Here is a 16820-nt window from a genome sequence, read left to right as displayed (position 1 = left end):
AGCCTGGTCCCACTCCCGATTCAAGGATGTGTAGGCTCATGAGAGAAAATCCCTTTCTTTCTACCCCCCTAAAAATTGAAGTTTTTGGCCAGGTAGTCGTGGCAAACCCTTGAATCCCAGCACTTGGGAAGCAAAGGTAGGCAGATCGCCATGAATTTGAGGCCAGCCTGGTCTACAGAGCGAGTTCCAGGATGGCAAACGCTACACAGAGAAACCCTGTCTCAACAAACAAACAAATCATTTGTTTTACTTATGTAAATGTGTGCATGTATTGCATGGGTGTGCGTGTGTGCACTGAGCTCACCTGCCCTGGCAAGCAAGGTCAAAGACAACTCGCAGGAGCTGGTTCTCCCCTACCCTGTGGATCCCAGGGATCAAACTCAAGTCGCCTGGCTATGCAGCTCCTGCCTTCACCAGTGGGTCCATCTCACCATCTCTCTGAGAGGTAATTCTTAAAGTGAAGGCATCTAAATATAGCGAGCAAAGGATTTTGAGGGTAAATGAAAAAATGAACCATGTAGGCTGCAGCTTTTCTAAGGGAATGGCCGAGAAACTGACCAACGCCTGCAGATGCTCAGAATGCCCACGAGGGGGCGGCAGAGTCCAGGCTCTCTTTTAGATTTAGGGTGGCTTCAAGTGGGAGGCCTTGAAAGGGCAGAATGGACCGGAAGCATAAGAAATGAAGGCCCCTTTCTTGTCGGGCCACGCCTTTAATCCCAGCACTCAGGAGGCAGGTGGATTTCTGTAAATTGGAGGCCAGCCTGATCTACATAGCAAATTCCAGGCCCACCAGGGCTACATAGTGAGACTCTGTCTCAAAAAACAAACAAACAAATAAATAAGGGGACTGGAGAGATGGCTCCACGGTTAAGAGCCCTGGCAGCTCTTCCAGAGAACCCGGGTTCAATAGCCTAGCATTCACATAACCGCTCACAGCTGTCTGTAACTTCAATTCCAGGGGATCCGACATCCTTGCACAAACATACATGCCAGCAAAATACCAATGCACGTGAAATTAAAACTAAATAAATAAATAAAGTAAAACAAAACCATTCCCAAGGTTTGGAGGGAGGGAGCCGAGGGCAAAATGCTTGCTGTGCAAATGTGAAGACCTGAGCTAAATTACACAGAATTATGTATAGATGGGTCGGTAGCACGCACCTGTAATCCCAGTGTTCCTGTGGGAGATAGGAGCCGAGGTGGGAGAATGCCTGGACGTTGGTGGCTCAGCTCGCCCGGCACAGGCAGCAGGGAACAAGAAAAGACCTTGTCTCAAACCTGTGGAAAGGGAGTCGGAGGACGCCAGAGGTTGTCCTCACGTTTTCTGTTTCACACGTGTGACTAGACTCTCATGCACACACTAAAAACCGACCCCCGACAGGCCAGGCCAGCGAGGATGTCTTGCAGATGAAGGCACTTGCTGACGAGCCCCATGCCCTGAGTCCAATGCCCCTGACCCACACGGGGGAAGGCAAGAACAAACTCCCATAAGTTGCCCTCTAACCTCCCCACGTGTGCAGTAGCGTGCAGCTGTGTGTGCCCCTCCGAGCACACACAAACAGATGTAAAATAAGACATCTCCAAAATGTTCAGACTTGTAGGAGTGAAGTGGACCTGAGGAATGATCTGGGCTGGGTCCGAATGGTCACATGATTTCCCCAGAGCTGGTGAGAGAGCTGGGGCTGGAAATAGAGCCCAGGACACCCATCTCTCAGGGACTCTGCAAAGAGCATGAACTTTGTTCTAGAGGAAAGCAGGGACTTGGTTATTTTCTTAAATTTACTATTATTGTGTGTATATACACAGTGTGTGTGCACATGTGTCTCCGTGCGTGTGCATGTGTGCCTGTGTGTGCCTGTGTGTCCATGCATGTGTGTCTCTGTGCGTGTGCTTGTGTGTCTGTGTGTGCCTATGTGTCTCTGTGCGTGTGCTTGTGTGTCTGTGTGTGCTTATGTGTCTCTGTGCGTGTGCTTGTGTGCCTGTGTGTCCATGCATGTGTGTCTCTGTGCGTGTGCTTGTGTGTCTGTGTGTGCCTGTGTGTCCGTGCATGTGTGTCTCTGTGCGTGTGCTTGTGTGCCTGTGTGTGCCTGTGTGTCCGTGCATGTGTGTCTCTGTGCGTGTGCATGCATGTCTATGTGTCCATGTGTGCCTGCACACACGTGTCTGTGTGTGTGCATGTGTGGCTGTGCTTGTTTGTCCCTGTGCTTGTGCTTGTGTGTCTGTGTGTGTGCTTGTGTGTCTATGTGTGCCTGTGTACCTGTGCTTGTGTGTCTGTGTGTGTGCTTGTGTGTCTATGTGTGCCTGTGTACCTGTGCTTGTGTTTGTGTGCCTCCGTGTGCATGCGTGCCTATGCATGTGTGTCTCTGTGTGTTTGCATGTGTGTTCCTGTGTGCTTGTGTACATGTGTGCCTGTGCATGTATGCCTCTGTGTGTTTGCATGTGTGTTCCTGTGTGCTTGTGTACATGTGTGCCTGTGTGTATGTGTCTGTGTCTCATGTGGGTCACACCTGGAGACCAGAGGGAAAGTCAGGTGTCCTGCTCTGTCACTCTGATTTCCTTAGGTTGGGTCCCTGGATCTGCAGCGAGGCTGGCAGCTGGGGTTACAGACCCGTGTGGGTAACCATGCACAACTCTTTGGTTTTTTATTTTTATTTTATTTTTATATTTTTGAGACAGGGTCACACCATGTGACTCTGGCTAGCCTGGAACTTACTCTGTAGATCGCCAGGCTGGTCTTGAACTCACAGAGATCCACCTGCCTCTCTTTCCCGAGAGCTAGGACTGAAGGTGTGAGTCACCACACCTGGCAAGCACAGCTTTTAAAAACATTTAGTACATTTTAATCACTCTTTTTGTTTGTTTTTTCAAGACAGAGTTTCTCTGTGTAGCCCTGGCTGTCCAGGAACTCACTCTGTAGTCCAGGCTGGCCTTGAACTCGCAGAGATCTACCTGCCTCTGCCTCCTGAGTCTGGGATTAAAGGTGTATGCCACCACTGCCTGGCCCTTTAATTGCTTCTTTTGTGCATGTATATGTGTGCATGTGTGTGCACACATGTGTCACGGTACATATGTGACGTTCAGAAGACAATTTGTGGGAGTTGATTCTCTTTCTATCAGGTCTGGCATGACAAAAAGCACCTCTACCCATTGAACTATCTTGCCAGTTTTCCGCCTTTTAACTTGGCTTCTGGGGATTTGAACTCAGGTCTTTATGCTTGCCCCAAAAGTGTTTTTATCCACTGAGAAATCTCTCCAGCCCCTAAAGAGCTTTATTCTCTTTCTGCCTTGTGTGTGTGAACAAATGTGGTCTTGAGTCATGACATTCTCCAGAGATCAGCAAGTGAGGCTGGGGGAGGCTCAGGGTGGCATCTTTCTTGGGTGAAGACATTCCCTCTCTTGGGACTGAGGACTGAATTACATTCTGGAGGGAAGAGGAGAACAGAGAGCCCAGGAGATGTGGCTCAGGAACCAGTATAATGTGGCAAGCAGAGAAAGTTCTAGAATCTGTAAAACTTGCAACCAATTTGCTTTGGCTGCTTTTAGTTATTTATAAGTGAATATGGGGGTTAGAGTGGTGGTTAAGAGTTCACTTCTCAGTACCAAATACAGGCTCACAATAGCCTGTTTCTCCAGCCCAGAGGATCTGGTGCCCTCTTCTGGCCATCACTGGCAATTGCACACATGTTCAAGCAATACAGATACACATACGCATAATTAAAAACAAGAAAAATCTTAAAAAATTATATAATTTTATTTACATAGGAAAAATTAGAATTCACCAAAAAAGCCTTAATTTTACCCAATCTTAGAAAGAAACTTAAATCTAAGCATGACCTTGTAAAGACAGATGGTCTATATTAAAAACAGTGCTGTCCCTGGAAATGGAATGCCGTCTTTCTCAGAAGAGTGTTTGAAAATGGTAAAATTCAGTCCAGTGTCTAAGCAATCATCGCAGGAAAGGGCACGCGGGGCACTGTCCTTGGTGCTGAATCGGACTTAGGTGTTCTGGGAGGCACCGCCTGCTGTCATGACATGCCGGTGTAGTTCCGCTGGAGCTTCCAGCACTGCGGTCTCTCCGGTGTTCACTCTTTCTAACTACAGGGTCTATGTCCCAACAAGTCCCCGTGGGGAATTCTCAGTGGAGGACGTGTTCCAACATGCTTGACCCAGTGGGGCTCTCCTCAGTCCTCAGCTCCACGGTTCCACGCGAAACCGCTTCTGTGCGTGTTTACAGTGACGTCATGACGACCTGGGGCCTCTGGATCTGGATCTGCAAAGAGGAACAGAAGTGGGCGAGGGCCGAGCACAGGAGAAATCTAGTTTTTGGAAACACTTAAGACTTGGGCCCACAACCCTGCAACTATTCAGACCCAAAAATCAGGGTTAGGGGTTGGAGTCCTACCAGGTAGAAGGAACGACGGAGGGCTTAGGGCACCAGAGGTGGGTGGTTCATCCGGGTCATTCTTACCTTTTCGTCAGGGTTTATATTACGCAAGGCATCAAAGTTGCTGTACACAGAGCCCAAGTTGATGTAGTCTTCTCGTTCTAAGGGAGGAGGAAGCCCAAAGAGAAGGGGTCACAAAGACAAACAATCATCAGGTCCTTGAGCCCCAATGATCGGGAGGGTGTTCGTCCCTTACCCAGGAAACAAAAGCCAATGGGAGTGAGGTAGACTGCTTGAATCAGTTGTTCCCCCAATAGCTCCCTGAAGTAATCATTTTAAAGCTACAGTCGGGTGTGTGTGTGTGTGTGGGGTCCGTGCCTGTAATAACAGCACTAAAGAGGCAGAGGCAGGAGGATGACAAGTTTGAGGGTACTATGGAATATAGGGAGAGAGTGTGTCTCAAGAATGATGTAGACAAGACTGGCTTTGATTCACAGGTCCACTTCCTTCGGCCTCCTGTGTGCCAGAATTAAAGGTCTCCACTACCAGGCCCGTCATTGTTTGCTTTCTGAGACAGGGTCTCACGTGTCTCAGGCTGGCCTCAACTTCACAATGTAGTGAGGGATGACCCTCTTCTGTGCTGGGGTAACACAGGCGCATGGCCACATGTGATTTATGTGGTACCGGAGATCAAAACTAGGACTTCCTACACCCTAAGCAAGCCCTCCACTCACTGACTCACATCCCCAGTCCCGTTTCTGGAAATTATAATGTTTGTATTTAACAAACTACACTGCTAACCTCTTTGCTGAGTTGTAAGTCTCTTGGTGATGGGCATACTTGCCCCTGGTCTCTCCTCTATATCCCCATAGGCATAGTTTTATGTTCCAGAGAAATGTACACCATCGACTGGCTCCGTGCTTCCCCTAGGGTGTTGCTACAATACCCATGTTGTATCTCACCCAGGCTCTAGGTGAGCTTTTGAAGGTGGCACCAAGTGTTCAGGGATGGCAAATGATCCGGGTACCTTTCTCGGGGCTCCTATGTCTCCCACCCTATCTGAGTCTGAGCTCCGCTGAGATTGCCAGTACCTTCGTTGTGGTCAAAACCCATGTTGTTGAAGGAGCCAGGAGTTCTGCCTTCCTCTTCATTCCACTTTTGCATCTGAGTCACTCTGGAACGTTCCCTGTTGGTGGAAAACACCAGGGGACCCAGTTAAGGTTACAGAGTAGAGACAACGGCCCGGGATGAGCCACATCCGGAGAGAGAACATGGAGAAGAGGATTTGGATGGCGAAGGAAGGGGGCGCCAGCCGCTTACCTTTGCGCCTCTCTTCTGTAGCGGAAGGAGAACACGGCCAGGATAACGAGGACCACAACCAGCACGGCCACCCCGGCTCCCACGAGCCCGTAGACCAGGCTTTTCTGGATACCCCAGTCGCAAGTCTCTCCGCTGTACCAGTGAGTGTCTGTGGTCAGGCAGCTGACGTGGGAGGAGGGCAGAGGAAAGAGTCAGTCATGCTCTGGCCTCGTGGGTTCCCAAGGGGAGGTGCACGTTTGAAGAGAGCTCTGAAGAGATGAACCTTGGCGCCTGTGGGGGCAGAGGCCAGCCTCGGGCCCTGCCTACCTGGTTTTTGGAGGCCAGGTCTTTACGTGGTTGTAGTGGTTGAGTGAAAAGTGGCCCCCACAGTGTTGGAACATTTGGCTTGCATTTGGTGGTGCTGTTTGGGGAGGCTATGGGACTTTTAAGAAGTGAAGCCTCTCTAGAGGAAGTACGTCTCAAAGTTGGCTTTGGGGGATTATGGTCTCTCACCATTTGAGATCCCCCCCACCGAACCATAAACCGAAATAAACGCTCTCCCATAACTGCTTTTGGTCATAGCGTTTTATCGCCACCGCAAAACGTAATTAATGGACTGGTTTGTAGCTTGTGTACCTCGTGCATGCAGTACCCACAGAAACCAGAAGAGGGCATCTTATTCCCCAGAACTGGAGTTAACAGTTGTGAGCCAAGGTGGGAGCTAAGTCCTCTTTGAGAACAGCAAGCGCCCATGACTTCCGAGACATCTCTCTAGCCTATGCCTGGCTTTTACACGGGCGCTGGGGATCCGAACTTAGGTCCTATGCTTGCATGGCAAGCACTTTACCAACCGAGCCATCTTTCTAACCCTTCCTAGTCCCCCGCTTTGAGACAGAGCCTCTCAGGGTAGCCAGACTGACTTTGAACTCATTATCTTCCTGGAGCCTCTGCCTCCCAAGTGCTGGTATCACAGACATGCGCTACCTCACTCAGGGTTCAGTTTGCAATGCCCTTCCTGGTTTTCCTATGCTGTGAGTAGGCTGTACCGGCTCCCTGTCCCATGGAGACACATACAGCCTTCTTTATCTATTTCAATAACAGGAGACATTTTTAAAAATTATAAAATTACATTTATTTACTCTGTGTGTGTTTGTGTGTGTGTGTGTGTGTGTGTACTGTGTGTGGAGGTCAGAGAGCAACTTGCAAATGTTGGTCCTTTCCTTCTGCCATGTGGATCCCGGAGATTGAACTCAACTCATCAGGCTTAGCGGCAAGCCCTTTAACCCACTGAGACACCTCTCGGGATGTGGGGTGCACGTTCTTTCTCTGGAAAGGAAGCCCTGTGTTCTCTGCTAGACTGGGACCCTGAAGCTGGAGCGTCCACCGCTCATTCTGTCTTGAAGCTTCTCCTGACCCACTTTTGTCGACTCTGGACTTGGCCATGCATGTCCCTTTAACCCTGCAACCTGATTCTTTCACAACCGTATACTCTCAAGAGGTGCAGCGTGTTATATATAATAATCTCATGACCTTGGCCTCCAGGAGAGGAGCCACCCCACGGGCAAAGTGCGGTACTCACAGACACTGGGGGCCACTCCGCTGCAGCTGGCATTTGCCATAGTGGCAGTCCAAGGAGGATTTGTACCCTGTTGAGCAGGCCGTGATACACTGCCACTTTTCGTCCTTTTGTTCCGCCATGACATACTGCTTATACTCTTCCCCAGCCTTCTCCCAGCATTCCTCTGAGGAGGACGTGGAAAACAGCTAAGAATCAAGAGGCCCGGCTCCTCCCTGCCCAGCTCCTCCCTGCCAGGCTCCTCCCTGCCTCGCTCCCTCTAGCATTACTTACCTTCAGGAGTGATGACGTCTGAGATGGTAATGTTTTGCACTTGGGTGTCTTCTGCGTTGAAACACAGTAAAAACGCTGTGGAGGAAACACATACCGCCCGTTATCACAGAGGCTCCTGTGTGGGAGAGGGGAAGGAGCGAGACAGTGCGCTGTGAAGTGTTCTCCTTAGGCTCCTGTGTTTGGACACTGTCTGGGGAGGTTGTAGAAACTTTCAGGCACAGGGCTTCCCTGGGTCAAAACAAAGTAGGAGCCAGGCTAGAAGGCTGTAGACTACTCTGCTTTCACCGGAGCCTTCTGCTTTGAGGGCTTTTTTTGTTTTGTTTTGTTTTTAAGACAGGGTCTCACTGTGTGGATAACCCTGGAGTTCAATATGTGACTAAGTTGCCCTCCAACTCACAGAGATCTGCCTGCCTGAGGCTCAAAGGCTGTGTTTAAAGACATACGCTACCACATAGGCCAGGCCAGGACTTCATGAGGAACAGCAGACAGCAGGTGTCTGATCTGCTACCACAGTGCTGCCTGCCCATCCAGGGGAGGCTGTATCCCCACAAGTCAGAAAACCAAAAACATCCTTCCACTTTGGCCTTGTTTCTGACAGGTTTGACAACAGCTCTTTAACTAGTGGGCGTGGAAGCTGGAAATCGCAGGGGTGGGGGTGGGGTTGGGGGTTGCCAGGCTTCCAAGTCTCTGATGGGCCCCACTCACAGGGTCCTGTGGCTCAGAGGGTCTCAGAGGGTCCACAGCCTCTCTGCAGGATCCCCCACACAGCTCACTGTGCACACAGCCTCTCTGCAGGATCCCCCACACAGCTCACTGTGCACACAGCCTCTCTGCAGGATCCCCCACACAGCTCACTGTGCACACAGCCCCTCTGTCAGGATCCCACACAGCTCACTGTGCACACAGCCTCTCTGCAGGATCCCCCACACAGCTCACTGTGCACACAGCCTCTCTGCAGGATCCCACACAGCTCACTGTGCACACAGCCTCTCTGCAGGATCCCCCACACAGCTCACTGTGCACACAGCCCCTCTGCCAGGATCCCCCACACAGCTCACTGTGCACACAGCCTCTCTGCAGGACCCCACACAGCTCACTGTGCACACAGCCTCTCTGCAGGATCCCACACAGCTCACTGTGCACACAGCCTCTCTGCAGGACCCCACACAGCTCACTGTGCACACAGCCTCTCTGCAGGATCCCCCACACAGCTCACTGTGCACACAGCCTCTCTGCAGGACCCCACACAGCTCACTGTGCACACAGCCTCTCTGCAGGATCCCCCACACAGCTCACTGTGCACACAGCCTCTCTGCAGGACCCCACACAGCTCACTGTGCACACAGCCTCTCTGCAGGACCCCACACAGCTCACTGTGCACACAGCCTCTCTGCAGGATCCCCCACACAGCTCACTGTGCACACAGCCTCTCTGCAGGACCCCACACAGCTCACTGTGCACACAGCCTCTCTGCAGGACCCCACACAGCTCACTGTGCACACAGCCTCTCTGCAGGATCCCCCACACAGCTCACTGTGCACACAGCCCCTCTGTCAGGATCCCCCACACAGCTCACTGTGCACACAGCCTCTCTGCAGGACCCCACACAGCTCACTGTGCACACAGCCTCTCTGCAGGATCCCACACAGCTCACTGTGCACACAGCCTCTCTGCAGGACCCCACACAGCTCACTGTGCACACAGCCTCTCTGCAGGACCCCCCACACAGCTCACTGTGCACACAGCCTCTCTGCAGGACCCCACACAGCTCACTGTGCACACAGCCTCTCTGCAGGATCCCCCACACAGCTCACTGTGCACACAGCCTCTCTGTCAGGATCCCCCACACAGCTCACTGTGCACACAGCCTCTCTGCAGGACCCCACACAGCTCACTGTGCACACAGCCTCTCTGCAGGATCCCCCACACAGCTCACTGTGCACACAGCCCCTCTGTCAGGATCCCCCACACAGCTCACTGTGCACACAGCCTCTCTGCAGGATCCCCCACACAGCTCACTGTGCACACAGCCTCTCTGCAGGATCCCCCACACAGCTCACTGTGCACACAGCCTCTCTGCAGGATCCCCCACACAGCTCACTGTGCACACAGCCTCTCTGCAGGATCCCCCACACAGCTCTCTGTGCACACAGCCCCTCTGTCAGGATCCCCCACACAGCTCACTGTGCACACAGCCTCTCTGCAGGATCCCCCACACAGCTCACTGTGCACACAGCCCCTCTGTCAGGATCCCCCACACAGCTCACTGTGCACACAGCCTCTCTGCAGGATCCCCCACACAGCTCACTGTGCACACAGCCTCTCTGCAGGATCCCCCCCACAGCTCACTGTGCACACAGCCTCTCTGCAGGATCCCCCACACAGCTCACTGTGCACACAGCCTCTCTGCAGGATCCCCCACACAGCTCACTGTGCACACAGCCTCTCTGCAGGATCCCCCCCACAGCTCACTGTGCACACAGCCTCTCTGCAGGATCCCCCACACAGCTCACTGTGCACACAGCCCCTCTGTCAGGATCCCCCACACAGCTCACTGTGCAGCCAGTCACGTGTTGCCCCATCCGTCCCAAATCCCCTTGCTGTTGATGCTCTGCAGGGATTCTCCATCTCTGCACTGCTCCGTGCCCAAGGCTTTCTCCCAGTGTGACAGGAGCGACAAGCTGGACACAGATCCCAGTGACCCACAACCTCCACCTGCCTTTCTTCCCTAAACCTCACCTGCCCCAGGGTCAAAAGTCAGGGGAATTAAGGAGTCACCCTCTGAGAGCCCTTCCCTCCAGGAGGGCCTTACCTGTACAGTTATTATTATCAGCACCGCTTACTTGAACCTTGGTTGCATTTATGATTGTTTCCTGCACATTACTTTTGATGTTCTGTAACACGTCTTTATATTCTGGAGTGTACTGGGCCTTCAGGATGACATCATAATCCACAATGATACTGCCGTTCCTGGGGAGATAGGGGTGGTACCCTTGAGCATCCTCCTATGGTCACCCTTGCTGCTCACCTTTGACATCCTTTGCCTCCTCTATACTCCTGGGAGGAATTCCAGGCAAGAGGGTTGAGAGCTCAGGGCTAACCTGGGCTATGTAGTGAGCTCAAGCTACCCTTGAGTACAGAGAAAGATTTTATCAGGAAAGACAGAGACAGAGAGGGAGATGAGAGAGACAAACACACTGAGAGAAACAGACAGACACACGCACATACACATACATGTATCAGGGAGCACTGGAGAGATAGCTCAGTTAGTTAATGAAGTCTCTGATGGATAAACACAGAATTCAGGCCCTCAGGTAAAAGTTGGCTGTCATGACATACATCTATAACCCCGGCACCAGGGAGAGCAGAGGCTGGTGGATTGCTTGATCTCCTGTGAGCCTCACTGAATTGATGAGCCCCTGGCTAAATGAGAGACCTGGTTACTAAAAATAGAGTGGAGAGAGAGATTGGGGGAGACACCCGATGTGGGCCTCTGGCTTCCACATCTATTCACACACATGTACCTATACACACACAGAGAGATGGAGGCGTCTGTGTCTCTGAGCATGCACACACACACACACACACACACACACACACACACACACACACACACACACACACAATATGTATGTGTGACAGAGAGATAGCTGAGACTTGCACCCAGAAAAAGTCACCCAAGGACCCAGGGAAAAGACACCACCCTTGGTCCCAGACTTCCCGCCACCAGAGCAGTGGGCATAGTAGAGATTTCTGTTGTTCGAGCCACAACCGCTGGCATTCCCATGCATCGCCCACTGTGGGCTAACACAGGTAGCCCCCCAACTGGCCTCTGCAATCATGACTGTTGTTCCCACGCAAAAGACCTTCTTTTTTGCCAGACCCGGGTACTCACTTCAGCCCTTTGATGACAACCCCATCATACTCAGGAATTCCAGCATAAATCATCGCCATCTGAAAGGCAAGGGGCCAATGTGTCATCCTAGAAGTCCCACCTTGGGGACTTTCTGTGGGATAGCAGTACTCCCCAGTCCTCATCCCAACTGCTAGCAACCGGGAGATCAAATAGAGAGTCCCTCGCCAGAGACCAGGCCTGTTCCGGTACCTTCTTGCAGCTCCCAGGCAAGTCTTGCTTCCCATCCCATCCCCCACCTGCCCTGGCTAGCTGAGAAGCACACACATTTAACAACTCAGTTGCCATCTTAACCCCTCCCTCCAGATTCCTCTGGGTGGTGGTGGGGGGTGGGATGGGACTGTGTGGTCTCCCGGGGTTACCTGTTCTGAGAATGTCTTATTGAACTTCTTGAATTCCTCGGATTTCTGGTCATTTAGCTTTTCGCTGAAGTTTTGGCTGGTCACTCTGACAGTCACTTCCACGGTGGCAGAGACTGTGGGCTCTAAGACAGACAGAAGCACCGACCACTGAGAGTGACCCTTACCAAAGAAATCCCGATCCCCGGAAACCCCAGTCTGGATGCAGGGAAGAGGGGCATACTGTATTCCTTAGGGCTTATGGATGGTAGATAAATCGATTGTATATTGTACATTTCATAAATGAAAGTTGTATTTAACCTGGGCAGTCATCTGGGATGTAACTCAGTGGTAGGATGCTTGCTTAGTAAGATCAAAGCTTGGGTTTTCCACCAGCAACACAACACACACACAACATAACACACACAACACAACACACACAGCATTTGATCCATCTAACCTATAGCCCACTCCTGTTCAACCACACAGCCAGCTGTGAAAGGTCAGGTGATCATTTTTTCCCTTTTCTTTATTCATCACACCTAGTCTGATGGTTTTTCTGTGTGTCCATGCGTTTGCCTGTGGGAGAAAGAGGGTAGTTCCACACGCCACCAGCCCAGGAGAAGACCCATGTTCAAGATCTGAAGTAGGATTTCCACAGAGCAGCTATTGCTTTTCCAGCGTAAGAAAGTCAAGCAAATTCTGGCTGTGGGCGACTGTATACCTGCAGCTGCGCGTTGAGGCCAGAGGACGGCATCAGCTGCCGCTATGCCGCCACCGTCTTTGTTTTGGGGGATAGGGTCTCTCACTGGATGGGAAATGGACGAGCTGGTCAGCTAGCCCCAGGGGTCTGCTCGGCTCTGCCTCCCCCACAACTGGGGTCACAAGCGTGCACAACCACACCCCCTCTTTTTTCTACACAGGTCTTAGGGATTGAACTCAGGCCCTTACGCCTGTCAAGGCAAGCATTTTACCAACCAAGCTACCCTCCAGTCCAGAGTAAGACACTACGACTCCAACACGGTAAACAGGGGGGCCACCCCTCTGCAACCATGGTGAGTTAATAGCTTGGGTTTTTCAAAGATTTATTTATTTATTATGTATACAGTGTTCTGTCTGCATGTGTGCCTGCAGGTCAGAAGGGGGCATCAGATCCCCTGGAACTGGAGTTACAGATGACTGTGGGCTGCCGTGTGGGTGCTGGGAACCGAACCTGGGTCCTTTGGAAGAGCAGCCAGTGCTCATAACCACGGAGGCATCTCTCCAGGCTCCATGTATTTATTCTTATATGTGTACCGCGTGTGGTGTGTGTGTGTGTGCCTGTGGAGATGTGAGAGCCGTGTGCACCTGCACAATGGAGGTCAGAGGTCAATGTCGAGTGTCTCTCTTTGTCGATTTCCACCTTATTTTTTGAGACAGGGTCTCTCGTGAGACCCGGAACTCACCAGTTTGGGTATGCTGGCTGGCTGGTGAGTTCCAGGAGCCCCACTGCTCTCTGCCCTCCCCCATTTGGGATTATGGGTGCGCACTGCCACACCCAGCTTTTTAATTGGGTGCCGGGCACCAAGCAGTTCTTCCTGCTCCTGTGACAAGTACTTTACCAGGCCTTGATTCCTTCTGTTCATGTTATATTTAGTTTTTATTTGTATGTGGAGGGGGCACATGCGTGGAGGTCAGAGGACAGCGTGTGGGAGCCAGTTTTCTCCTTCCACCAAGTAGGTTCCTGGACTTGAACTCTTGTCTTCAGGCTGGTGGCAAGAGCCATCTTGCCTGCCTTTGTTTTCTTTTCTTTTTCTTTCTTTTTTATTTAGAATTTTTTTTAACACTTTTTATCACCATGTCAATGTAAAATATGGGGTGACCAGATCTGAGATCAACAGTGTGTATCGCTTTTGTGGGAGACTGGTGTTCAGTTTCCAGCAGCCCAGCCAGGCAGTCATAATTCCTGTAACTCAAGTTCTAGGTAGTCCGACTCCTTCTGCTTCTCTCTCTGTGGGTGCCCACACATGCGGCACATGCATACGTGCACACACACACATAAATAACTCTTTAAAAAGATATGGGCCATGAGAGGTAGGGCAAGGACAGGTGCTGGCGGGAGAGTTCTATGCTGGGCACTGGGGAGGGAGAGCCCGGTCTACATCTGTCATGTGACCTACATCTGTCATGTGACTGAATTTTCACTCACCTATCTCGATGCTCTCCACTACCTCCTCACAACGGGGTCCGGAGAAGAGGCTGGTGCACTGACATTTGAGGCCGTCCCATATTCCTCCATTCTGACAGATGACAATCGGAACAGGATCCTGACAGCGATCCCCTGAGAAGCCATTGGGGCAAAGGCAGACCTTCCCTGTCCAGGATCCTCCATTCAGGCAGATCACTGCAAAAGACAAAGCCAAGATCTAGTACACATTGGGGTAGCATGCCATAACTTGACGTGTTCCAGACGCTGCTGCCCCTTACTCCTCCTCTCCTTTTTCATCGTCTTCTTTTTCCCTGCCTCCCTAATTTTCCGAGATGGTTTCTCACTATATAGCACAGGCTGGCTTTGAACAGGCTTCAGCCTCCCGAGTCCTGGGATTAGAGGCCAGGAATGTACCTCCATGTCTGGTTTACACCCAGTGACCCTGTGAAATCGGACATTCGGACAAGACCGTCAGCATCGCCCTCGCTTCGCAGACAGAAGCAATGTAGACAGAGTCCTATCCAAGCACCCAGAGAGCTTGATCTGACCCTGAGTCCAGCTCCCATCAGATCATCTCACAGGCATGGAAGAGAAAGCAAATGGGAAGGAATGGCATTATATCGGAAACAGAGACAGAGACGGGGTGAATCCGGGGCGGCTGACCAGTGCTGAGTTCACCAAAGGTAAATAGGCATCAACTTGCTCCTCCATGCCCAGGAAGTCTGGGGTGCTGTGTTGGGCTGTTTTGACTGTTTATAACTTCTGCTAGTCAGAGACAGAGAGCTCAACAGAGAGACATGGTAGGACAGGTGGCAGCTACTCCTAACTCCCCGGGATCTGTGCAGTTCAACTTCAAATAGTTTAAATTCTCATTGTCTTATGTATTTATTAAATGCAACGTGTGTATATATGTATGTGTGTGTGTGTGTGTGTGTGTATAGTCTGGATGTTGTGTCGCGTGTCTTTCTCAACTGCTCTCCACCATTTATGTTTAGGTCATGACTCACTGACCCTGGAGCTGCCCGATTTCACTAGCCTTGCTGGCCAGTGAGCCTCGGGGATCCTCCCGTGTCTGCCTTAGACTAGTCTCCTCAGAACATGGGTTCTGGAGATCTGGGCTCAGGTCTGTCTCCTTCCATAGCTGGCGCTTCACTGACTAAGCCATCTCCCCAAACCATTGATTCACTCAGTTTTAGTCTCTCTCTCTCTCTCTCTCTCTCTCTCTCTCTCTCTCTCTCTCTCTCTCCCTCTCTGTAATATATTGTCAGAACTAGGCTGGGCTGTACTATGTAACCCTGGCTGTCCTCAAATTATCACTTTTCTGGCTTTGGATCGCTGAGTGGGTGGATTACAGGCTCCAGCCACGATGTTCAACGTTAGTTCATGTATTTGAGCATTTGTTTAGTAAATTATAAAATACGTAGGAGGTCCTTTGTCAGTGTAGGAGGGCGACTGGAAAGAATACCTTACACTGTGAACTGCACACTTCACACAAAGTACAAATGACAATAGATTATAATAGAACAAGATTAGACAGCGAGGAGAGACAGTGCAAGGGAGCACATCACATCGAAATCAGACACAACACAAGGAAAAGAGGGAGCACTCGACTCTGCCAGACCCATTAATGCAGAGTAAAGAGGATAAAATTGAGTCAAACTATTGATAAGAAAGCAAATAAGACAGGTGTGATTGCCAGTGGCAAACAGGTCATGAAAAACAAAGAAAACAACTGGCCCTGAATACTGAAGTATTAATGACCAAATGTTGTGGAGGGAAAAAAAAGACAAAGATTTAATGACAACATTGAACGTTTTTACAAAGGGGATGACCCAGAAACACAAATAGAGAAACAAGAAAAAGATAAAAAATAACATGCAAAGATTGAAACAATCATGCCTGTGTTATATGTGTGTGAGTGTGAGTGTGTATAGTTTCTGTATCTGTGGATGGGTGTGAGTGTCTGTCTATATGCATGTGTGTGTGAGTATTTGAGAGTATGAGTGTGCAAGGGTGTGAGTATGTGTGAGGGCATGTGATTGTCTGTGTATGTGTAAGTGTGTCCGAAGATGAACAGGAAAAGTGTGCCCTGCTGTACCAGATGAAGGATACTAGAATAGAAGCAGGAAGAAGTGAAGAAAAAAGTTAACAATCTACGACAGAAGAGATAAAGATTGTAAACGTAATAACAAAACACCAGAACTGTGCCAAAATAAAAGGAGAAAATAGAAATGAAAAAAAAGAGAGAAGTGTGAGGGTCATAAAAAAAGATATAAAAAATGACATATGCAGGGGCAGAAATAAAATAAAGGAAACAGAAAGGGTGAGAGAAAAGAAAAAAGAACGAAAGAGAATAGATGTTACAGAGAAGAAGGTGGGGAGAGAAGTATGAAAAATGTGGAGAAAAACATTCAAAAAATGCAAAGCAAAAACAAAAAAAAGATGGAAAAAGAGGGGAGAGAAAAAAAGAAAAAATCTTACCCGTACTGGTGGTGACAACAGAGGTGGTGGTAGGTTTAGTAGTGGTGGTGGTCACGGTAGTGGTGGAGGTCACAGTAGTGGTGGGGGTCACGGTAGTGGTGGGGGTCACGGTAGTGGTGGGGGTCACGGTAGTGGTGGGGGTCACGGTAGTAGTGGGGGTCATGGGAGAGGTGGTGATCTCAGTGGTGGTGACATCAGTAGATGTGGTGTCATCAGGTTTGGAGGTGGTGACATCAGTAGATGTGGTGTCCTCAGGTTTGGAGGTGGTGACATCAGTAGATGTGGTGTCATCAGGTTTGGAGGTGGTGGTCTCAGTAGATGTGGTGTCATCAGGTTTGGAGGTGGTGACATCAGTAGATGTGGTGTCA

General features: G+C 50.5%; 1 protein-coding gene across 1 annotated transcript; it reads right to left on the bottom strand.

Moving 5' to 3' along the window:
- Positions 1-3766: 3766 nt before the first annotated feature.
- Positions 3767-16615, bottom strand: Muc17 (mucin 17, cell surface associated). The gene is made up of 11 exons (XM_075974316.1): positions 16453-16615; positions 13972-14166; positions 11808-11929; positions 11428-11486; positions 10345-10502; positions 7533-7607; positions 7263-7425; positions 5705-5866; positions 5476-5570; positions 4469-4545; positions 3767-4270 (listed from the first exon to the last, which is right to left on the bottom strand). The coding sequence occupies exons 1-11, from the start codon at positions 16613-16615 to the stop codon at positions 4229-4231; spliced, it is 1311 nt and encodes a 436-aa protein (XP_075830431.1). The 3' UTR covers positions 3767-4228.
- Between the last annotated feature and the right edge of the window lie 205 nt (positions 16616-16820).

This window comes from Microtus pennsylvanicus, chromosome 1 (genome assembly GCF_037038515.1).
Source record: "Microtus pennsylvanicus isolate mMicPen1 chromosome 1, mMicPen1.hap1, whole genome shotgun sequence".
Taxonomy (NCBI): domain Eukaryota; kingdom Metazoa; phylum Chordata; class Mammalia; order Rodentia; family Cricetidae; genus Microtus; species Microtus pennsylvanicus.
Note: the sequence above shows the minus strand (reverse complement) of the source record. Positions and strands in the feature narration are given on the sequence as shown.